Source organism: Ornithorhynchus anatinus, chromosome 6 (assembly GCF_004115215.2).
Source record: "Ornithorhynchus anatinus isolate Pmale09 chromosome 6, mOrnAna1.pri.v4, whole genome shotgun sequence".
Taxonomy (NCBI): Eukaryota; Metazoa; Chordata; class Mammalia; order Monotremata; family Ornithorhynchidae; genus Ornithorhynchus; species Ornithorhynchus anatinus.
Genome location: NC_041733.1, coordinates 44,672,412 through 44,693,970, shown reverse-complemented (window position 1 = coordinate 44,693,970; position 21,559 = coordinate 44,672,412). Strand labels below are relative to the sequence as shown.

At 54.5% G+C, this 21,559-nt stretch overlaps 1 protein-coding gene across 2 annotated transcripts; it reads right to left on the bottom strand.

Annotated features, from left to right (window-relative positions):
* Positions 1-326: 326 nt before the first annotated feature.
* On the bottom strand, positions 327-18,993 carry ZC4H2 (zinc finger C4H2-type containing). 2 transcript variants are annotated; one of them, XM_029068079.2, is made up of 5 exons: positions 18,838-18,993; positions 4,998-5,169; positions 2,779-2,951; positions 2,451-2,613; positions 327-1,507 (listed from the first exon to the last, which is right to left on the bottom strand). In XM_029068079.2, the coding sequence occupies exons 1-5, from the start codon at positions 18,888-18,890 to the stop codon at positions 1,394-1,396; spliced, it is 675 nt and encodes a 224-aa protein (XP_028923912.1). In that variant the 5' UTR covers positions 18,891-18,993; the 3' UTR covers positions 327-1,393. The 2 variants fall into 2 exon arrangements, with proteins under 2 accessions (XP_028923912.1, XP_039768362.1); XM_039912428.1 differs by lacking the exon at positions 18,838-18,993 and adding an exon at positions 18,667-18,721.
* Positions 18,994-21,559: the final 2,566 nt, after the last annotated feature.

Sequence of the window (21,559 nt, the reverse complement as noted above, 5' to 3'; positions counted from 1 at the left end):
GCGGTAAAAGGAAGCCTGGGATAATATGCACCTCTGCTGAAAACAACTGCTACGGACGCACTAGAAACGAGCAGCTTTTTTGAGCAGGAGTGTGGAGAAGATCAAGAGACAGCAAAGCCAAAGCAAAAACAGCACATGGGCACCCTGAGCAACAAAGGGAATGGCGTAACGAGGGACAGTCGGGTGTGGGTGCACAGTGTGTTTATACCCATGTTAGGCCTCGTCCGGTCTTCTGCCAGTACCCGGCACAGGACCTCGACAAAGGCCGTCGTTAACCGATTTGATTTCCGGGAAGATGGAGAACGGGAGAAAGGAGTAGGCAGGTAGTGTGGCCGGAGATTTACTACCAGGGACCCGTCCCGCCAGGGCTGGTTCCCACGGTCCCACCCGCTGGGCCGAGGGGTCGTTCAGGTCAAGGACAGGCAGACAGATCCAGGAGGCAGTGAACAAACAGCTAACCCTGCCTGCCAAGGTTAGCTTGGCCGGAAAGACAGAAATGAGAAGCGGAAGGGAGGCAGGCTACGGCACAGGGAAGTCCAGCTGATGGGAATGAAGTGTGAAGAAGATTCTTCTTCAGTGGGGTCGGGAGAACAGGGAGCATCCTCCCCGCCCCTCGGCCAGGTTCTGTCCCGGAAGTGCTGTCGGGGTGGTCCCGCATCCCCCACAGCTGAGGTGGATCTCCCCTGCCTCACCCCAGCGCCCTCAAAGAGATCGGGCCCCGCGAGGAGGCGGTGAGGGCAGAGAGCGAGGAGCCTCATTGGTCAAAGGGTCTGGGATCTCAGTTGCTGGGGACAGCGTGGAGGGTTGGGGGGTCTCGAGCAGGGTTGGAGGTCGGTGTCTAAGCCTGGAAGCAGCCGGGGTCGACGTCTTCGAGAGCGGCGCCGGTCCGGGAGGCCGAGTGGTGGCTTCGCTGGGAGTGGGCAGGCCCAAGGCGCTGGGGCCGAGCCCCCCCCAGAACGTTCCCCTCGGCACTCTGCCCGGCTTAGCTCCCGCCGTCCCCCAGGCTGCGGGGTGAGCCTGATCTGATCCAGGAGGGCCTCGCCTTTGGCACGTGGGGGCTTGACCCCTCCCCCGGCTTCTTCCAAATGTCCATCGCCCTCCAATCCATGCCCGAGGGCAACTCAGGGCCTGGAGGTTGGTCCGGGCATGGGGGGAAGGGGGCAAGGTGAAAGGGAGGGGACGGGAACCGAAGGCCTTTAGCACCAGATATGCTTTCAGCTTCTACAGCAGAGTCTCTGCACTGGAAGGAGTCGGGATGGAAGGAAGAGAAAGAGGGAGAGGGAAAGGGACAGAAAGCTTGTGCTTACGTCACGTTAAATAGGAGACCGGGAACTCGGGGGCGGGGGAAGGGGCGGCGGGTTGGGCGGGGGCTTCCAGGGGACCCTCGCTCTCTTCATTCGTCCTGCTTCCGCTTGGGTTTCTTGGGGTTCCGGGAGCGGCTTTTGGCTTTGCAGAGGGGGCAGATGGGTGCATTCCGGTGGATCTGCTGGTGACAAGACAGGCAGGCCTGTGGGGGTACAGGGCACAGTTAGCAGCCCCTCTCTGATGGGGGAGGGAGGACCACGGTGCAGAGGGGGGCCCCGGCCCCTCGGGAGGAGAACATGGACGGGGCCGGGATTCGGAGAGTGACAGCCAGGGGACCTGCATTCTGACCCTGGTTCCGCCACGTGCCTGCTGCGTGACCCTGGGCCAGTCGCTTCACTTCTTTGGGTCTCAGTACCCTCATCTGTAAAATAGCGATTCAATCCCTGTTCACTTGTGGATTCAATCCCCCAAGTCTGAAGGCCCCACGTGGGACAGGGGACGCTTCTTATTGGCAACCCAGAGAGTTTACGGACATTGCCATCCTTTTTCACAGAGGCTGTAAGCTCAATCTCCAGGCTGTAAAATCATTAAAGGCAGGGAATGTGACTACTGATTGTTTTGCACTGTACTCTCCCAAGTGCTTAGACCAGTGCTCTGCAGCTAGAAAGCACTCGGTAAAAAACATTAATTAAGTGACTGAAGCAAAGGGAGGACAAGAGTGTTTCTCAGGGTCACAGCAGAGGTGTTAGAACCCAGGAGTCGGGCCTGGGTTGGGTGGAGCAGTGAGGGAGCCGAAAACAGCCCCTGCCCCTCGACACCCGGAATCCCATCCCCTCGCCCCATCCTACAGAACCCCCACCCTTCTTCTCCCAGTCCCTGCCGATGCCAGACCCCAGCCGCCTCTCACCTTCTAGCCCTTCCCCTCTCGTCAGCCTGCCTCCACCTCATCTCCTGTACAAATTGTCCATCTCCCTGATCAGGTCCGAGGCTCCCTGAGGGCGAGGACGGCGGACCAAGTCTGATCTCAGGTGGCGTCCGCCCATGCCGGCCGGCCGGGGGGCAGGGGGCCGAGGTAAAGGCTAAAGACCCCCCAGCCGGCGCTGAGGTGAATCGGGGGTATCCGCGGCCCCGCCCCCGCCGCTCACCTTCATAGGTGGGGGCTGCTGGCGGAACGTCGCTGCCTGCCGGGTGTCCTGCTTCCGGGCGACCTGGAGTTGCTGGGCGGCGGCTGCCGCTGCGGCCAAGGACTCGGGGATGGGGGGCTCCTGGGGCTCCGTCTGCCACTCGGCCTTCTGCTTCTCGAAGTAACTGTGGGGGACGGCAGGGGGTGAACCCCAGGGCAAGGCCATCCCAGCCCCCTGCCCGCCGCCCAGTGTGATGCTCCCAAGGTCCAGAGACGCCGGGGTCAAAGGGGTTGGGGGGGGGGTCCCTCCCACCGGGTCTCCAGAGGGTGGGGGGGCAGGTCGGACTCACTCGAGAGAGAGCTTCTCCTCCTCCTCGCACAGGTCCGGCAGCCTCTGCAGCCCCAGGGTCAGGCGCAAGGCATCCACGTGCTCCTTCAGCGGCTTGTACTCGTCGTGCAGCCGCCGGGTGGACTCCAGCAGCTTGTTCAGGTCGTTCTCGGACTGCTTGATCGTGTTCTCCATCTGCGCGGGCCACGGAGACGGGGGTACGGTCACTGGGGGGGAGGGGCCCCAGGGGAGGGACAGCAGGAACACCAGCAAAGAGCCCTCCTGCCTCCCACTCAAAGGCCGACCCGGTCCCCCGGGCCTCAAACCAACAGGGCCTGCTCTCGGGGCCACCGGCCTTCAGGTGAAGGAAGGGAGCCCAGGAGAGACCTCTCGCCTCTCCTAGCCGGGGTCCCCGCCCGCCGCCGCCCTAGATCCCGTTGCTCCGGCCCCCGAGCCCACCCCTGGAGCCGGTCCGAAATCCCATGCCGAAATCCCGTTCCAAAGTTCACGTTGGTGGGGAAGCTTGGGCCGGGACGATCGGGGCTCGGGACCCATCTCCAGGGACGGCCTCGGCAGGGACCGGCATACAGCTGATGACAGAGACAGCTTCCGGAGAAGCAGTGTGGCGCAGTGGATAGAGCCCGGGCCTGGGAGTCAGAAGGTCATGGGTTCTAATCCCGGCTCCGTCACCTGTCTGTTGGGTGACCTTGAGCAAGTCACTTCTCTGGGCCTCAGTTGCCTCATCTGGAAAATGGGGATTGAGACTGTGAGCCCCACGTGGGACAGGGACCGTGTTCCAACTGATTTGCTTGCATCCACCCCGGCGCTCAGTAAAGCGCCCGGCACTTTAACAAACACTATCATTATTATCATTATTATTATCACAAGAAAACAGTCCCTTGAATCTGCAAAGTGCTGTTCCCTTTAAGCCACAGGAGGGAGAGGCAGACAGGATTCTGTGGTTGAGGAAACAGGCCTGGAGAGGGAACGTGGCTTTTTTTTTTTCAGTGGTATTTGTTGAGCACTTACTATGGGCCAAGCACTGTTCTAAGCAGTGGAGGAGATACCAGGTAATCAGGTCGCCCCACATGGGGCTCACAGACTTTAATCTCCATTTCACAGATGAGGTAACTGAGGCACAGAGAAGTTCAGTAACTTGCCCAAAGTCACCCAGCTGGCAAGTGGAGGAGCCAGGATTAGAACCCACGTTCTTCCCACTGAGCCAGGCCGCTTGTCTGGACTAAATGCTAGATTAGATACGAGGTAATTCGTTAGGACTCAGTCCCTGTTCCACATGGGGCTTGCAGTCTTAAACCCCATTTTAAAGGTGAGGTAAATGAAGCAGGGAGGAGTTAAATGACTTGTCTGAGGTCATAAAGAAGACATGTAGCGGCGCCAGGATTAGTACCCAGGTCCTCTGACTCTCTGGCCCGGATCTTTCCCAAGCCTGAAGTCGCTCAGCGGGGCAGTGGCGGAGCTGGGGTGAAAGCTGGGTCTCCCTGAAACAAGAATCTTCCCGTGGGGTGAGAAGATGGCAAGCTCCTGGAGGGCAGGGATGATCGTGTCGACCAACTCATTCATTCATTCATTCGATAGTACTTATTAAGCACTTACTATGTGCAGAGCACTGTACTACGCGCTTGGAATGGACAATTGGGCAATAGATAGAGACAATCCCTGCCCATAATGCACTCTCCCAAGTGTTTAGAGAAGCAGCGTGGCTCAGTGGAAAGAACCCGGGCTTGGGAGTCAGAGGTCAAGGGTTCGAATCCCGGCTCTGCCACTTGTTAGCTGCGTGACTGTGGGCAAGTCACTTCACTTCTCTGGGCCTCAGTTCCCTCATCTGGATTAACTGCGAGTCTCACGTGGAACAACCCGATTACCCTGTATTGACCCCAGCGCTTAGAACAGAGCTCTGCACATAGTAAGCGCTTAACAAATACCAACATTATTATTAGTAGTAGTAGTAGTAGTAGTAGTACAGTGCCCCGCACACAGTGAGCGCTCTATAAATCAAACGGACTGATCGATCTGAGTTTGGCCAGCCGCCTCCCCCACAACATCCTCCCGCAGCCGGACTGAGCACCGCTGAACCCGGGGGGGGTCCCCGCCGGCAGCGTCCCCAGTGAATTATTCATTCATTCATTCAATAGTTTTTACTGAGCGCTCACTATGTGCAGAGCACTGTACTAAGCGCTTGGAATGGACAACTCGGCAACAGATAGAGGCCCCGGTCCTCACCACATTGATGTCGGCGTGGATCAGCCGCAGCTCCTCCACGTGGGCCATCTTCTCCTGCAGCAGGAGGTCCATCTCCTGCTTGTACTCCTTCAGGTGCCGCTCCTCACACTCCAGGGCCTCAAACTCAGCCTTCAGGCGTGCCTTGATCTTCTCCATCTGCAACGTCTTGTTCCTGCCGCCCCAGGTGGGCAGGGGGGTGGGGGGAGAGGATGCGGGCCAGCAGGGAGGGAAGGAAGGAAAAGCAATCAATGGTATTTATTGAGCACTTTCAGTGTGCAGAGCACCGTACTAAGCATTGGGGAGAATACAATAGTACAGAGTTGGCAGACAAGTGCATTTACAGTACAGAGGGGGAGACGGACATAACTGTAAAATAAATAATTTACAGATACGTGCCATGGGGAATCAATCAATCAGTGGTATTTAATGAGCGCTTACCGTGTGGGAAGGTGAGCATGTCAAGAGGAGTGGATCCCCTAAATCCACGGGAAAGCACAGAACGCTGAGGCTGGGGAGGGCCGTCGAGCGGTCTTTTTGGCCATCCCTCTGGCTCCAGAGAGGAGTTCCCCAGAGCGATCTGAGAGGGCAGGGCGGGGGAAGGTGGTCCATCCTGGCCCAGGGCGTCCCTCTGAAACCTGCAGAATGTCCCAAGCCCTCTGAAGGTAATGGGGGTGTTCGGGACCAACCACTCCCGCTTAGGGGTCCCCAGGACACCCAGCGCGGTCCCTCGGAGCCCATCTCCGCTCAGGTCGGTCGGGCCTGGGGGCCTGCTCCCAAGACGGGAGCCCCGGGTACGGGAACCGATGGAAAAAGCAAAGGGGAGCAGTCTGCAGGGGACAGGGATGTGCAAGGAGATCAAAAATTAATCCGAGAGATTTCACTTCAGAAGAGCTTTGAAGGACGGGAAGAGGGGCGATGAGCTGGATAGGGAATGGGAGGGAGTTTCAGACAGAAGGATTACTCATTCATTCATTCAATAGGATTTACTGAGTGCTTACTATGTGCAGAGCACTGTACTGAGTGCCTGGAATGGACAATTCGGCAACGGATAGAGACAATCCCTGCTCACTGACGGGCTTATCGGGGGAGACAGACGGACAAAAACAAGACAACTTAATCACGATAAAGGATTTAGGGTGTGAGGGGCAAGAACGAGGCACGGGGTGGCAGGTTGGCTTGAAAGAAGAGTGTGAGCTGGGGTGCAACGGGAGAATGAGTAGAGTGGAGAGGTAGGAGGGAGAGAGCCGACAGAAGGGTCTTGAAGTGAGTACTCAGGAGTTTCTCCTCATTAAAGAGAGGAACGGGAGGATTTTGCCAAGCGGGGAGATGTGCAGAGAAGGATGTTGGAGAAAATGAGTGGGTCGGCAGAGTGAAGTACCAGCTGGAGAGAGGAGAGGCTAGAGGCAGGGAGGTCAGGGAGGAGGCGGACGTCTTCGCCGAGCCGGATATGACAAGGGCCCGGGCCAGGGTGGGGCAGTTTGGATGGAGAGACCGCATCCGCCCCCAAGTGATAATAACGATGATGGGATTGTTAAGCGCTTACTACACGCCAAACACTATTCTAATTGCTGGGGTAGATATAAGCCAATCAGGTTGGATGCAGTCCCCGTCCCACACGACGGTCCCAGTCTTAATCCCCATTTTACAGAACAGGTCACTGGGGCACCCCCTCTTAGGGTCACAACGGGAGAGTTTCCAGTCCTCTATGGTCTCGACTACGGGAGGGAGAGTCGGGCAGAGGCATATCTGTTCCACTGCGAGCTTGGGCAGTGGCTAGCGAGCGGCAGGCCATCTGCTACAAGTTAAAACTGCCCCGTGCCGGGCAGTGGCGGGCGGGAGAGCGCCGAGGTAGGAGGCACAGGTTTACCGCACGGAAGCTGGCAGCGGGAAACCGCTTCCGTGTTTTTAACCAAGAAAACTCCATGTACAATCATAGATGAAGGTGGGGCGTTCTGGGAGAGATGTGTCCGTGGCACCGCTACGGGTCGGAGACGACTCGACGGCATAAGACAGCTGGGGCCCAGAGAAGTGACAAGACTTGGCCAAGGCCACGGGGCAGACTGGGGCGGAGCCGGAATCAGAACGCAGGCCCTTCTCCCGCCCAGGCCCGTACCCGGACTAGGGCAGGCTGTTTCCATAATGAAGGAAGTGGAGGACTGGGTGATGACCGTACTGATTCGTTCTGGGGGCACAACGTACCCAACCCAGCAGCTAGACTTGGCTAGGAGCCATGCCCCAGCCCCCTTGCCCCTTGGACTGAACCGGTTGAGAGGCATCGGGGGGGCGGTGTCCCCGAGGAGAAGGCTGGGAAATGAACGCTCGGCTGCTTCCGTCTCCTCAGAAGTCCTACTGCGATCCTACTGCAGCCAGCTCAGCGGTAAGCGGTCCCCCAGCAAGGAGCTTTCCCTACCTTCCCACCCCTCGACTCCTCATACCCAGGCACCAGTCATTTATTCAATCGTTCTTATTCAATCGTATTTATCGAGTGCTTCCTGTGTGTCCTGCACTGTACTATTCATTCATTCATTCAATAGTATTTACTGAGCGCTTACTATGTGCAGAGCACTGTACTAAGCGCTTGGGATGAACAAGTCGGCAACAGATAGAGACAGTCCCTGCCGTTTGACGGGCTTACAGTCTAATCGGGGGAGACGGACAGACGAGAACAATGGCAATAAATAGAGTCGAGGGGAAGAACATCTCGTAAAAACAATGGCAACTAAATAGAATCGAGGCGATGTACAATTCATTAACAAAATAAATAGGGTAACGGAGGGAAAAGGGGAAAAAGAGGAAAAAGAGGGTTAAGCTGCGGAGAGGTAAAGGGGGGATGGTGCTGTACTAAGCACTTGGGAGACTACACTACAACAGTAAACAGACATATTCCCTGCCCACAGCGAGCTAACAGTTGGGAGGGGAAGACAGACATTAATAGAAATAAATGACAGATCTGTACATAAGTGCCGTGGGGCTGGTGGCGGGGGGAGAACAGAGGAAGCGTGTCAGGGCGATGCAGAAGGGAGTGGGAGAAGAGGAAAGGAAGGCTTAGTCAGGGAAGGCTTCTTGGGGGAGATGTGGCCTCAACGACAACAATAATAATAATCCTGGTATCTGTTAAGCGCTTACTGTGTGCCAAGCACTGTACTAAGGGCTGGGAGGGATACAAGCGAATCGGGTCGGACACCGTCTCTGTCCCACACGGAGGTCACAGACTCGATAAGGCTTTGAAGGAAGGGAAGGGGCTCCGGAGGGTTTGCGGAGGGAGGGCATTCCAGGCCAGAGGCAGGACACGGGCGAGCCAGACGAGATCGAGGCGCAGTGAGAAGGTTAAAGCAGCGGAGTGTGCAGGGTGGATTGTAGTAGTAGAGCAGCGAGGTGAGGCAGAAGAGGGCAAGGGGATTGAGTGTTTTAAAACCAATGCTGAGGCATAGGTGGATGGGCAACCTGTGCAGTCCTAGCCAAGTCCCCCTTCCTCGGCCGGAGAGAAGTGAGGGGGCTGAGGGGGTCGGTGGTGGAGGCAGGCCAGCCCACCGAGAGGCAAACCCAAACTGAGGGTGTTGAAGACCAGGAAAGGGGCCACTCTGGGGCCACTCGCCCTCCTGTTCCGGGCCCGCTGAGGCTCTCCAGAGAGGCCCAGATGGCCTCTCTCACCACCACTGCCCTCCCCACGGGCTCAGCCCACTCCGAGTCGGGCCCCTCCACTGGCAACAGGAGGGGAGGAGGGCGGTAGCGCTGGCTGCCCACTGCTCGGCCCTGGGCTCGCCCATCAATCCACAGCATCTACAGAGCACCTGTTATATAATAATAACAATAACAATAATAAAGATGCCATTAGTTAAGCGCTTACTATGTGCCAAGCATTGTTCTAAGCCCTGGGGCAGATACAAGATGATCAGGTTGCCCCACATGGGGCTCACGGTCTTAATCCCCATTTTACAGATGAGGTAACAGGCCCAGAGAAGTTAAGTGGCTTGCCCAAGGTCACACAGCAGACAAGTGGCGGAGCCAGGATTAGAACCCACGTCCTCTGACTCCCCAGCCCGTGCTCTTTCCAACAGGTCATGTTGCCTCTATATGCGATCAATGGTATTTATTAAGCGCTTACTGTGTGCAGAGCACTGTACTAAGCGCTTGGGTTCCCTGCCCACAATGGGCTTAAAGTCTAAATGGTGAGACAGTCATTAATGTGCTCCAATCTGCGCTCTGTTGCCAGGTTCATTTTTCTAAAATGTCACCCTGCAAACATCTCCCCATGGCTCGGAAACCACAGTCCGCCCTTCCAATCGATCACTCAATTGTATTTACTGAGCACTTACTATGTGTAGAGCACTGTACTAAGTCCTTCGTAGAGCACAATACAACAGAGTTGGTAGACACGTTCCCTGCCCACAATGAGCTCACAGTCGAGAGTGGGAGAATTTTACGAGATATTCTTCCCCTTGACGCTGTTTAGTGCCATTGTTCTTGTCTGTCCGTCTCCCCCGATTAGACTGTAAGCCCGTCAAACGGCAGGGACTGTCTCTATCTGTTGCTGACTTGTTCATCCCAAGCGCTTAGTACAGTGCTCTGCACATAGTAAGCGCTCAATAAATACTATTGAATGAATGAACATTGATACCATTACACTGTGAGCCCGTCACTGGGCAGGGATGGTCTCTTTTTGGTGCCCAATCGTACATTCCAAGCGCCTAGTACAGTGCTCTGCACATAGTAAGCGCTCAATAAATACGATTGAATAAATAAATAAATAAATCTGGGTGGACCGCCTCCGCAGGTTCATGAGTAGTTGGGAAATGTGGACGTAACATCTTTGTAGACAAATGAAATGGGCAGCAGAGTGAAATATGGACTGCAATGGGGAGAGACAGGAGGCAGGGAGGTCAGCAAGGAGGCTGATGCGGTAATCAAGGCAGGAGAGGATAAGTGTTTGGGTTATCGTGATAGCGGGAGAGGAAAGGATGGATTTTTGTGATGTTGTGAAGGGTGAACTGATGGGATTTAGTGACAGATGGAATACGTGGGTTGAAAGAAAGAGATGAGTCAAGGATAACGCCAAGGTTACGGGCTTGCGAGACAAGAAGGATGGTGGTACTGTCTACAGTGACAGGACAATCAAGGGGAGGACAGGGTTTGGGAGGAAAGATAAGGAGTTACAGTTTGGATATCTTAAGTTTGAGGTGCCGGTGAGATATCCAAGTAGAGACGTCTTTTAGGCATAAGGATATGCGAGGGGGGAGAGAGAGAGAGGAGAGAGAGAGGATTGGGGGGGGGACGGGGGAGAGGGGGAGAGGGAGAGATCAGGGCTGCAGATGTAGATTTGGGTATCTTCCAATTAGAGGTGGTAGTTGAGGCCATGTGAGCGAATGAGTTCTCCGAGGGAGTGGGTGTAGATGGAGACTAAAAGGGGACCCAGAATTGACCCCTGAAGGGCTCCTAGAGTGACGGGATGGGAGGCCGAGGAGGAGCCAGTAAAAGAGACCGAGGAGGCGCAGTCTGAGAGAAAGGAAGCAGCGTGGCTCAGTGGAAAGAGCACGGGCTTTGGAGTCAGAGGTCATGAGTTCAAATCCCAGCTCTGCCACTTGTCAGCTGTGTGACTGTGGGCAAGTCACTTAACTTCTCTGTGCCTCAGTTACCTCATCTGTAAAATGGGGATTAAGACTTTGAGCCCCACGTGGGACAACCTGATGACCCTGTGTCTACCCCAGCGCTTAGAACAGTGCTCGGCACATAGTAAGCTCTTAACAAATACCAACATTATTATTACTATTAAGGAGGAGAAAAAGGGGAGGACGGTGTCAGTAAAGCCAAGGTTGGATCGACAGTGTTCAAAGGCAGCTGAGAGTTCGAGTAGGCTACGATGGAATAGAGGCCACTGGATGTGGCAATTGGGAGATCATTTGTGACCTTTGAGATGTCAGTTTCTGTGAAGTGAAGGGGGACAGAGGCCGGATTGGAGGGGGGTCAAGGAGAAAACCGGAGGAGAGAAAGTGGAGACTACTCAAGGAGTTTGGAGAGGCACAGTAAGAGGGAGATGGGGCGATAACTGGAAGGAGCCATGGGGTCAAGGCAGGGTTTTTTGTGGGGGGTAGGGGTAACTTCTCTGTGCCTCGGTTCCCTCATCTTTAAAATGGGGATTAATACTGTGAGCCTCACGTGGGACAACCTGATGACCCCCTACCTACCCCAGCGCTTAGTGCAGAGCACTAACAGATACCAACATGGGCAGGTTTGAAAGCAGTGGCCAAGCGCTCTCACTCGCATTGGAGAGTGAACAGTGGAAGATGGCAGTTAGGGAGGGAAAATAGGAGGGGACAAGTGCTTTGATAAGGTGCGAAGGAATGGGGTTGGACTAGAGAAGCGGCGGGGCACAGTGGAAAGAGCCTGGGCTGGGGAGTCAGAGGTCATGGATTCAAATTCCAGCTCCGCCACTTGGCTGTGGGACTGTGGGCGAGTCACTTCACTTCTCTGGGCCTCGGTTCCCTCATCTGGAAAATGGGGATGAAGACTGGGAGCCTCACGAGGGACCTGTATCTACCCCAGGTAGATCATCCTGTAACTACCCCAGCGCTCAGAAGAGTCCTGTGCACATAGTAAGCGCTTAACAAATACCAACATTATTATTATTATGGGCAGGTGGAGGGGGTAGAGTTTGAGAGAAGGCAGGAGGTCTCCTTCTGTGAAGCTACCGGGAAACATGGGAGAGCTGAAGGAGGAGTGGGAGGAGGGAGGGGCCGGGGAAGAGCAGGGGAGCTTTTAGGCAGGCCGCGCCTGACAGTTTCAATTTTCTCAATAAAGTAGGTGGCCGGGACCTAAGGGAGAGAGATGGGGGGGCAGGGGGATTGACGGAGTTAAACATCTGGAACAACTGGCCAAGGGCAACGGTCTAATAAGGATGGAGAAGTAATATTGCCAGGCAGAGGAGAGGGCAGAGTTAAAGCACTCTAGGATAAACTGGAAGGGGACACAGTTGACCTGATATCTAGATTTTTGCCAGTAGCACTCCGTAGCTGGTGCACAGGAGTGAAGGAAGCGATCCAGGGCCGTCGATTAGTGGTATGGGATTGACAAGGGCGTAGGGGAGCCGAATGAGCTGAGTTCAGTAGAAAGGGAGGTGTCAAGAGCATCGGTTTGGTCACCAAAGGAAGGGAGTTTGGGTACGGAGGTTAACCGGGAAAACTGGATGGGTTCGGAAGGTCAGAGAGGTCTCCGGCGGACAACAAGACGGGTGGGCCGGGAAGAGGCGTGTGGGAGAGAAGGCGGGTGAGAAGGCTGTGGTCAGAAAGAGGGATTTCAGAGTTGGTGAGAGCAGAGATTGTACAGCACTAGGGATGATGAGATCAAGTGTGTGTCCAAGTTGGTGGGTGAGCGAGCTTTCCCTCTGCTCCTCCTCCCCTCCCCATTCCCCCTTCTCCCGCCCTCTGCTCTTCCCCCTTCCCCTCCCCACAGTACTGTGCATATCTGTATATATTATTTATTACTCTATTTATTTTGTTATCGATAATAATAATGTTGGTATTTGTTAAGTGCTTACTATGTGCAGAGCACTGTTCTAAGCGCTGGGGGAGGTACAGAAGCAGCGTGGCTCAGTGGAAAGAGCACGGGCTTTGGAGTCAGAGGTCATGGGTTCGAATCCCGGCTCGGCCACTTGTCAGCTGTGTGACTGTGGGCGAGTCACTTAACTTCTCGGTGCCTCAGTTCCCTCATCTGTAAAATGGGGATTAAGACTGTGAGCCCCACGTGGGACGACCTGATTCCCGTGTCTACCCCAGCGCTTAGACCAGTGCTCGGCTCATAGTAAGCGCTTAACAAATACCAACATTACAGGGTAATCAGGTTGTCCCATGTGAGGCTCACAGTTAATCCCCATTTTCCAGATGAGGGAACTGAGGCCCAGAGAAGTGAAGTGACTCGCCCAAAGTCACACAGCTGACAAGCGGCAGAGCTGGGATTCGAACCCATGACCTCTGACTCCCAAGCCCGGGCTCTTTCCACTGAGCCATGCTGCTTCACTGATGTGTATGCATCCATGATTCTCTTTATCTTGATGATATCTACGCCGGAGAGCCCGTCGGTGGGCAGGGATTGTCTCTATCTGTGGCCGAATTAACCATTCCACACGCTTAGAACAGTGCTCTGCACATAGGGAGACGCTCAATAAATACGACAACGAATGAATGGAGCAGAGGGTCGGTGAAGTTCACAGTTGAGGAGGGATAGAAAGCGGGCAGTGGAAGGATCTTCGGGAACATCTACACGGCTATTGCAGTGTAGCTCAGTGGAAAGAGCCCGGGCTTGGGAGTCAGAGGTCATGGGTTCTAATCCCGGCTCTGCCGCTTGTCTGCTGTAGGACTGTGGGCAAGTCACTTCACTTCTCTGGGCTTCAGTGACCTCATCTGGAAAATGGGGATGAAGACTGGGAGCCGCACGAGGGACAACCTGATGACTCTGTATCTACCCCAGCACTTAGAACAGTGCTCTGTCCATAGTGAGCGCTTTACAAATACCAAAATTATTATGATTATTATCGAAGTCCCCAAGGATCGATGCATCCTCTCCACGTCAAGCAGAAATTGTTTTGAGGGACTGTGTCTCCCTCTCTCTCCAGCCATTGCACCCCAGCTCACACTCTTCATTCCTTCATCCCCGCACACACCCCCGGCCACTCTCCGCCCCGGCGGGGACCACCGACACAATAGGCCATCAGGAAGCGGGTCGGCCGACAGCGTCCAGGCGGAGGAGGGTCTAGAGCTCTGGGCAACCCGGGCTGCCAGGCGGGGGTAGGACCCGCTCCATGCTGCTCCCGGCTCACGGAGGACACCCTCAGAGAGGTCGCGCCAGAGACTAAGTCCCACCAAAAAACGCGTCGCCGAAAATCTCCGCACACATTTCTGACCCTTGGTGTGAAAAAACTGCCACCCGCCCAGGCAGCGGGGACACAAAACAGGTGGAGGCCGGGCCCGCGGTCAGGAGGTTTTCTCTGAGCGACTTTTCTTTTCCCTAGATTCCATCCTCCCGACCACCGCCTTGACATTTCTGCACTCCCAGAAATGTAGTGAGTGCGCATATGCACCAATCAATTTACACACTACTAAAGCATTTACTGGACCACATCTTTCCAATTCTCTTCTTCCTCCTCTCTGTAATTTTATTTTTAAGTCTGCCTCTCTCGCTAGGTTATAAAATCCTGGAGGGCAGAGATCACATCTTCTAATTTGGTTGTACTCTCCTAAATGCTAGGTACGGAGGCCTGCACAAAGTAGCTACTCAATCAAACCTACTGATTGATTGCTGGAAACACGGTGGGCACACGCTCAGACAGGCAGCAAACACTCAGAGATACAAACATTCATTCATTCAGTAGTATTTATTGAGCGCTTACTATGTGCAGAGCACTGGACCGAGCGCCTGGAATGGACAATTCGGCAATAGATAGAGACCGTCCCTGCCCGATGACGGGCTCGCGGTCAAATCGGGGGAGACGGACGGACAAAAACAAGACAGCGTAATCACGATAAAATGTAATCACAGCTTATATAATCACCATAATAATAATTTGGTATTTGTAAAGCATTCACTATGCGCCAGGCTCAGTACTAAACTCTGCGGTGGATACGAGCAAATTGGGTTGGACACAGTTCCTGTCCCTGTCCCATGGGGGATTCACGGCAGAGTGCCTGGCACACTGTAAGCGCTTAATAAATTCAATTTTTTAAAAAAGTGTCTCTCTGAAGGGCTGCTTCTGATGAGCTCTGGAGGTGGGGAGGGCTGCGAGGTGGCAGGAGACATGCCCACATCTCCCCCATCCTAAAAAAACCCTCCCGTGACCCCTCCAGTTATCGCCCCATCTCCCTCCTACCCTTCCTTTCCAAACTCCTGGAGCGAGTCGTCTACACCTGCTGCCTCGAATTCCTCTCCTCCACCGCTCTCCTGGACCCCCTCCAATCTGGCTTCCGTCCCCTCCATTCCACCGAGACCTCCCTCTCAAAGGTCACCCGTGACCTCCTTCTTGCCAAATCCAACGGCTCCTACTCCATCCTAATCCTCCTCGACCTCTCAGCTGCCTCTGACACTGGGGACCATCCCCTTCTCCTCAACATGTTATCCAACCTTGGCTTCACCGCTCCATCCTCTCCTGGTTCTCCTCCTATCTCTCTGGCCGGTCATTCTCAGTCTCTTTCGCGGGCTCCTCCTCCCCTTCCCATCCCCTAACTGTAGGGGCTCCTCAAGGGTCAGTTCTGGATCCCCTTCTGTTCTCCATCTACACTCACTCTCTTGGTGAACTCATTCGCTCTCATGGCTTCGACTATCATCTCTACGCGGATGATACCCAAAGCTACATCTCCTCTCCTGTCTTCTCTCCCTCCCTCCAAGGCTCTCATCTCCTCCTGTTTTCAGGACATCTGTACTTGGATGTCCTCCCATCACCTAAAACTCATCATGTCCAAGACAGACCTCCTTATCTTCCCTCCCAAACCCTGTCCTTTCCCTGACTTCCCCGTCGCTGTGGACGGCCCGACCACCCTTCCCGTCCCACAGGCCCGTAACCTTGGTGTCATCCTTGACTCGGCTCTCATTCACCCCACACATCCAATCCGTCACCAAAGCCTGCCGGTCTCACCTCCCAACATCGCCAAAATCCGCCCTTTCCTCTCCATCCAAAGCACGCTACCAAATTAGTCCAATCACTATCCCGACTGCATTGCCGCATCAGCCTCCTTTCTGACCTCCCAACCTCCCGTCTCTCCCCGCTTCGATCTATACTCCGCTGCCTGGATCGTCTTTCTCCAGAAACGTTCGGGGCACGTCACGCCCCACCTCCTCAAAAATCTCCAGCGGTTGCCTATCAACCTCCGTACCAAGCAAAACCTCCTCACTATTGGCTTCAAAGCTGTCCATCGCCTCGCACCCTCCCTTCTCTCCTTCTCCAGCCCAGCCCGCACACTCCGCTCCTCTGCCGCTCACCTCCTCACGGTCCCTCGTTCTCGCCCGTCCCCCCCGTCGACTCCTGGCCCGCGTCCTATCTCCGGCCTGGAACGCCCTCCCTCCTCAAATCCACCAAACACTCACTCTGCCCCCCATTCAAAGCCCTACTGAAGGCTCGCCTCCTCCGAGAGGCCTTCCCAGACTGAGCCCCCCTTTTCCTCAGCTCCCCCTCCCCATAGCCCCGACTCCCCTTCCCCACCCCGCAGCGCTTGTGTATATATGCACATATCTATAATTTTATTTATATTAATGCCTGTTTACTTGTTTTGATGTGCATATATCTATAATTCCATTTATACTGATGCTATTGGTGCCTGTTTACTTATTTTGATGGCGGTCTCCCCCCTTCTAGACTGTAAGCCCACTGTGGGCAGGGACTGTCTCTCTCTATTGCTGAACTGTCCTTTCCAAGCACTTAGGACAGTGCTCTGCACACGGTCAGCACGCAATAAATACGACTGAATGAAAGAAAGGGGCAGGGCTACAAGCAAGGGGAAGGACAGGAGCTATGTTGGAAGAATCAAGAGCCTGGAGCAGAGCGTGAGCAGGGCTGGAGGGGAAGAATGAGTGGGTGAGGGGAGAGGTGGGGGAGAGCCTTGAATGAATTAGACTAGGAGCCCATCCTTGGGCAGGGCTGGTCTCTATCTGTTCCCAAATTGTCCATTCCAAGCGCTTAGTACAGTGCTCTGCACAGAGTAAGCACACAATGAAGCAGCGTGGCTCAGTGGAAAAAGCCCGGGCTTGGGAGTCAGAGTTCATGGGTTCGAATCCCGGCTCTGCCACTTGTCAGCTGTGTGACTGTGGGCAAGTCACTTAACTTCTCTGTGCCTCAATTCCCTCATCTGTAAAATGGGGATCAACTGTGAGTCTCACGTGGGACAACCTGATGACCCTGTATTTACCCCACCGCTTAGAACAGTACTCTGCACATAGTAAGCGCTTAACAAATACTAACATTATTATCATTAAATACTCTTGAATGAATGAATCAGGGCCCTCCGGTTGATGCTCCAAAATAAAGGAAGCTATAGGAGGATTGTTTTGGGGGGTGGAGACAGCACACAGAACTCCCTCCCTCCTGCGTACTCTTTTCCAGAGCTTGATAGTTCACCCCACCCTCAGCGCCACAGCATTTACAGCGCTTAGTACAGTGCTCTGCACACAGTAAACGCTCAGTAAATACTATTGAATGAATGAATTTACGTCCATAGCTGCAATTTAGTTTAATGTCCGTCTTCCCCTCTAGGCTGTGAGCTCCTCTGGGGCAGGGAACTTGACTACCTATAGTACAGTATTCTGCCCACGGTAAGCACTCGATAAATACCACTGGCTAACTGAAGCTGTAAGCCCGTCATAGGGCAGGGACTGTTTCTATCTGTTACCGATCTGTACATTTCAAGCGCTTAGTACAGTGCTCTGCACATAGTAAGCGCTCAGTAAATACTATTGAATGAATACATGAAGCCGACTGGTATTAACCAGCATTCAGGGTGGCTCAGGGGAAAGAGCCCGGGCTTGGAAGTCGAAGGTCATGGGTTCGAATCCCAGATCTGCCACTTGTCAGCTGGGTGACTGTGGGCAAGTCACTTCACCTCTCTGGGCCTCAGTTACCTCATCTGGAAAATGGGGATGAAGATGGGGAGCCTCATGCGGGACACTCTGATGACCGTGTATCTCCCCCAGTGCTTAGAACAGTGCTCTGCACAGAGTAAGCGTTTAACAGATACCAACATTATTATTATTATCTCATGGAATTGTACTTTCCCAGCGCTCTGTACAGTGTTCGGCATACAGTAAGCGCTCAATAAATACGATCGGAGGAATGAATGTATGCAGCCAGGATACTCACGCTGCACAGAACATTCCCATATACACAAAGCACACACCCGCACACAAAGGCGCAAGCACAAGATGTGCACACAAAATACACACAGAGAGGCATCGGCACATCCGATGACATAAACACACAACGCACTTGCAGGAGACACTCGAAAAGCGGCGTGGCTCGGGCGAAAGAGCCCGGGCTTGGGAGTCAGAGGTCATGGGTTCAAATCCCGGCTAGCCGCTCGTCAGCTGTGTGACTTTGGGCGAGTCACTTCACTGGGCCTCAGTTCCCCCATCTGGAAACTGGGGATGAGGACTGGGACCTCACGTGGGCCTCACGTGGGACCACCTGATGACCCCGTATCTCCCCCAGCGTTTAGAACAGTGCTCTGCCCATAGGAAGCGCTTAACCAATACCCACATCATCATTATTATTATTCTCCGAGCCTCGGTGACCTCGTCTGGAAAATGGGCTGGCTGACCCTGTATCTCCCCCAGCGCTCAGAACAGTGCTCCGTCCATAGAGGAAGCGCTTAACAAATACCCACATCATTATTATTATTATTATTATTCTCCGAACCTCAGTGACCTCGTCTGGAAAACGGGCTGATCACCGGATGACCCCGCATCTCCCGCAGCGCTCGGAACAGTGCTCGGGCGCAGAGGAAGCGCTTAACAAATACCCACATTATTCTTCCCCGAGGCTCAGTGAGCTCATCTGGAAAACGGGCTGATCACCGGATGACCCCGCATCTCCCGCAGCGCTCAGAACAGTGGTCGGGCGCAGAGGAAGCGCTTAACAAACACCGACATGATTATTATTTCTGGGCCTTCTGCGCTCCGCATGAGCGACGGTATTTACCTAAGCGCCGCGGAGAGCTGTGTGCAGGGAGCCGCCCGCCCTCCGCAGCCCCCTGGGGCCAGGTCCCTTTGAAGTGGGACAGAATTGCAATTCGAAGAATTCTCGGGCCGGATGTGCCGCGGCCGCTCCTCGGGGGGCGGGGGCGATGGCCCCTTTGCGGCGGGCTCCTACCTGATCTCTTTGATGCTCTCCAGTTTGCACATGATCTCCTGCTCCTCGGCCATGCTTGCAGCCCCACGCCGGCCGCAGCGGCGGCCAGAGAATAGACACAATGTAGACGCCTCCTCCGCCTCCTCGTCCGCCTCCTCGTCCGCCTCCTCGTCCGCCTCCTCGTCCGCCGCCGCCGCCGCCGCCGCCGGGCCCGCGGGGCGGCTGGGAATTGTAGTCCTCCGCCGCGGCGCCGGCCGGCCAGCCGCGGGCCTCGAGGACTACAACTCCCAGAAGGCCCAGCGGCCAGGCCCCGGGGGCTCCTGGGAGCTGCAGTCCGTGGCTGCGGGGCGGACTACAACTCCCAGAAGGCCGAGCGAGCCCGGGCCTGCGCCTCTTCCGGTCACGGGGCTTTATTAATAATAATAATAATAATAACAATAATAATAATATTGTTGGTATTTGTTAAGCGCTTCCTATGTGCAGAGCACTGTTCTAAGCGCTGGGGGAGATACACGGTCATCGGGGGTCCCACGTGGGGCTTCCAGTCTTCATCCCCATTTTACAGAGGAGGGAACTGAGGCCCGGGGAATAGTAATAATGATAACAGTAATGTTGGTATTTGTTAAGCGCTTACTATGTGCAGAGCGCTGTTCTAAGCGCTGGGGGAGATATGGTGTCATCAGGTGGTCCCACGGGAGGCTCACAGTCTTCATCCCCATTTTACAGAGGAGGGAACTGAGGCCCAGAGAATAATGATAATAATAATGCTGGTATTTGTTAACGGCTTCCTATGTTCAGAGCACTGTTCTAAGTGCTGGGGGAGATACAGGGTCATCAGGTTGTCCCAAGTGAGGCTCACAGGCTTCATCCCCATTTTACAGAGGAGGGAACTGAGGCCCAGAGAACAATGATAATAATGCTGGTATTTGTTAAGCGCTTCCTCTATTCAGAGCACTGTTCTAAGTGCTGGGGGAGATATGGGGTCATCAGGTTGTCCCACGTGAGGCTCACAGTCTTCATCCCCATTTTACAGATGAGGAAACTGAGGCCCAGAGAAGTCCAGCGACTCAGCCACAGTCACACAGCTGCCAAGTGGCGAGCCAGGATTTGAACCCATGATCTCTGACTCCCAAGCCCATGCGCTCACCACTGAGCCACGCTGCTTCCCACTGTACTAAGCGCTTGGAGCGGACAATTGGGCAACAGATGGGGCCATCCCTGCCCAACGGAGGGCTCGTGGGCAGAGCATTGGACTAAACACTTGGAATAGGCAACGGAGCAACAGATAGAGACCATCCCTGCCCAACGACAGGTTCCCAGTCTAAACGGGGGAGACCGACATTAATGATGAAGACATTTGTTACGCGCTTACTATGTGCAAAGCACTGTTCTAAGCGCTGGGGGGGGGGGCGGAATACAAAGTGATCAGGTTGTCCCACATCGGGCTCACAGTCTTCATCCCCATTTTACAGATGAGGGAACTGAGGCTCAGAGAAGTGAAGCGACTTGCCCAGAGTCTCACAGCAGACAAGTGGCAGAGCCGGGATTAGAACCCATGACCTCTGACTCCCAAGCCCGGGCTCTTTCCACTGAGCCACGCTGCTTCTCCATTCATATTAATTATGTGTACATATCTATGATTCTATTTATTTACGTTGATGTTATCGATGCCTGTTTACTTGTTTTGATGCCTGTCTCCCCCGTTCTAGACTGTGAGCCTGTCGTGGGCTGGGATTGTCTCTATTTGCTGCTGAATTGTGCTTTCCCGAGCGCTTAGTACCGTGCTCTGCACATAGTAAGCGCTCAATACATACTATTGAACGAATGAATGCTGAGCACACGGGAAGCGCTTATGATTGAACGAATGAATGAATTTTACAGATGAGGTCACTGAGGCACAGAGAAGCCAAGTGACTTGTCCAGGGTCACACCGCAGCCCAGTGGCCAACCCGGGATTAGAACCCAGGCCCGTGCTCTGTCCACCAGGCCGTGCTCCTTCCCCAGAGTGCAAGCAGAGGAGGAGGCGAGTCATTCATTCATTCGATAGTATTTCTTGAGCGCTTACTCTGTGCAGAGCACTGGACCAAGTGCTTGGGAGGGACGATTCGGCAACAGATAGAGACCACCCCTGCCCGACGACGGGCTCACAGTCTAATCGGGGGAGAAGGACGGACAAAAACAAGACAGCATCGTCACGATAAATAGTCCCCGCACCCTCAGCCGGGGATATTGGCCCTTGGGAATCCTGGCAAGAAGCTCCTCTTCTAAAGAAAGGGGGAAATCAACGTGAGCTGCCCCTCACTGGGGACCTTGACTTCCCAGAGTACGGAAACATCCATTAACCAATAAATGGGATTTACCGAACATTTACCGTATGCGGTGCTCTGGCCTAAACACTTGTCCGCGTATACTAAGTAAATCGTGAGACTCGGGTACACGGCCAAGAGTGTTTTAATATGTGCAGACCACTGGATTAAGCACGTGAAGGTATTAAACATAGGCACATTTTGATACACTGTCGACCATCCCCTGCTCCTCCATACCTTATCTCACCTTGGCTTCACGGACTCTGTCCTCTCCTGGTTCTCCTCTTACCTCTCTGGCCGATCATTCTCGGTCTCCTACGCTGGAGCCTCCTCCCCCTCCCATCCTTTAACTGTTGGAGTTCCTCAAGGGTCAGTTCTTGGCCCTCTACTGTTCTCCATTTACACTCACTCCCTCGGTGAACTCATCCGCTCTCACG

Excerpts from the sequence above, each read along its gene's own strand:
- ZC4H2 (XM_029068079.2), bottom strand. The coding sequence starts at position 18,890 with ATGGCCGAGGAGCAGGAGATCATGTGCAAACTGGAGAGCATCAAAGAG. Across the intron at positions 5,170-18,837 it reads GAGAGCATCAAAGAGATCAG|GAACAAGACGTTGCAGATGG; the intron begins GTAGGAGCCCGC and ends CTGGGGCGGCAG. Across the intron at positions 2,952-4,997 it reads TCCACGCCGACATCAATGTG|ATGGAGAACACGATCAAGCA; the intron begins GTGAGGACCGGG and ends TGGCCCGCGCAG.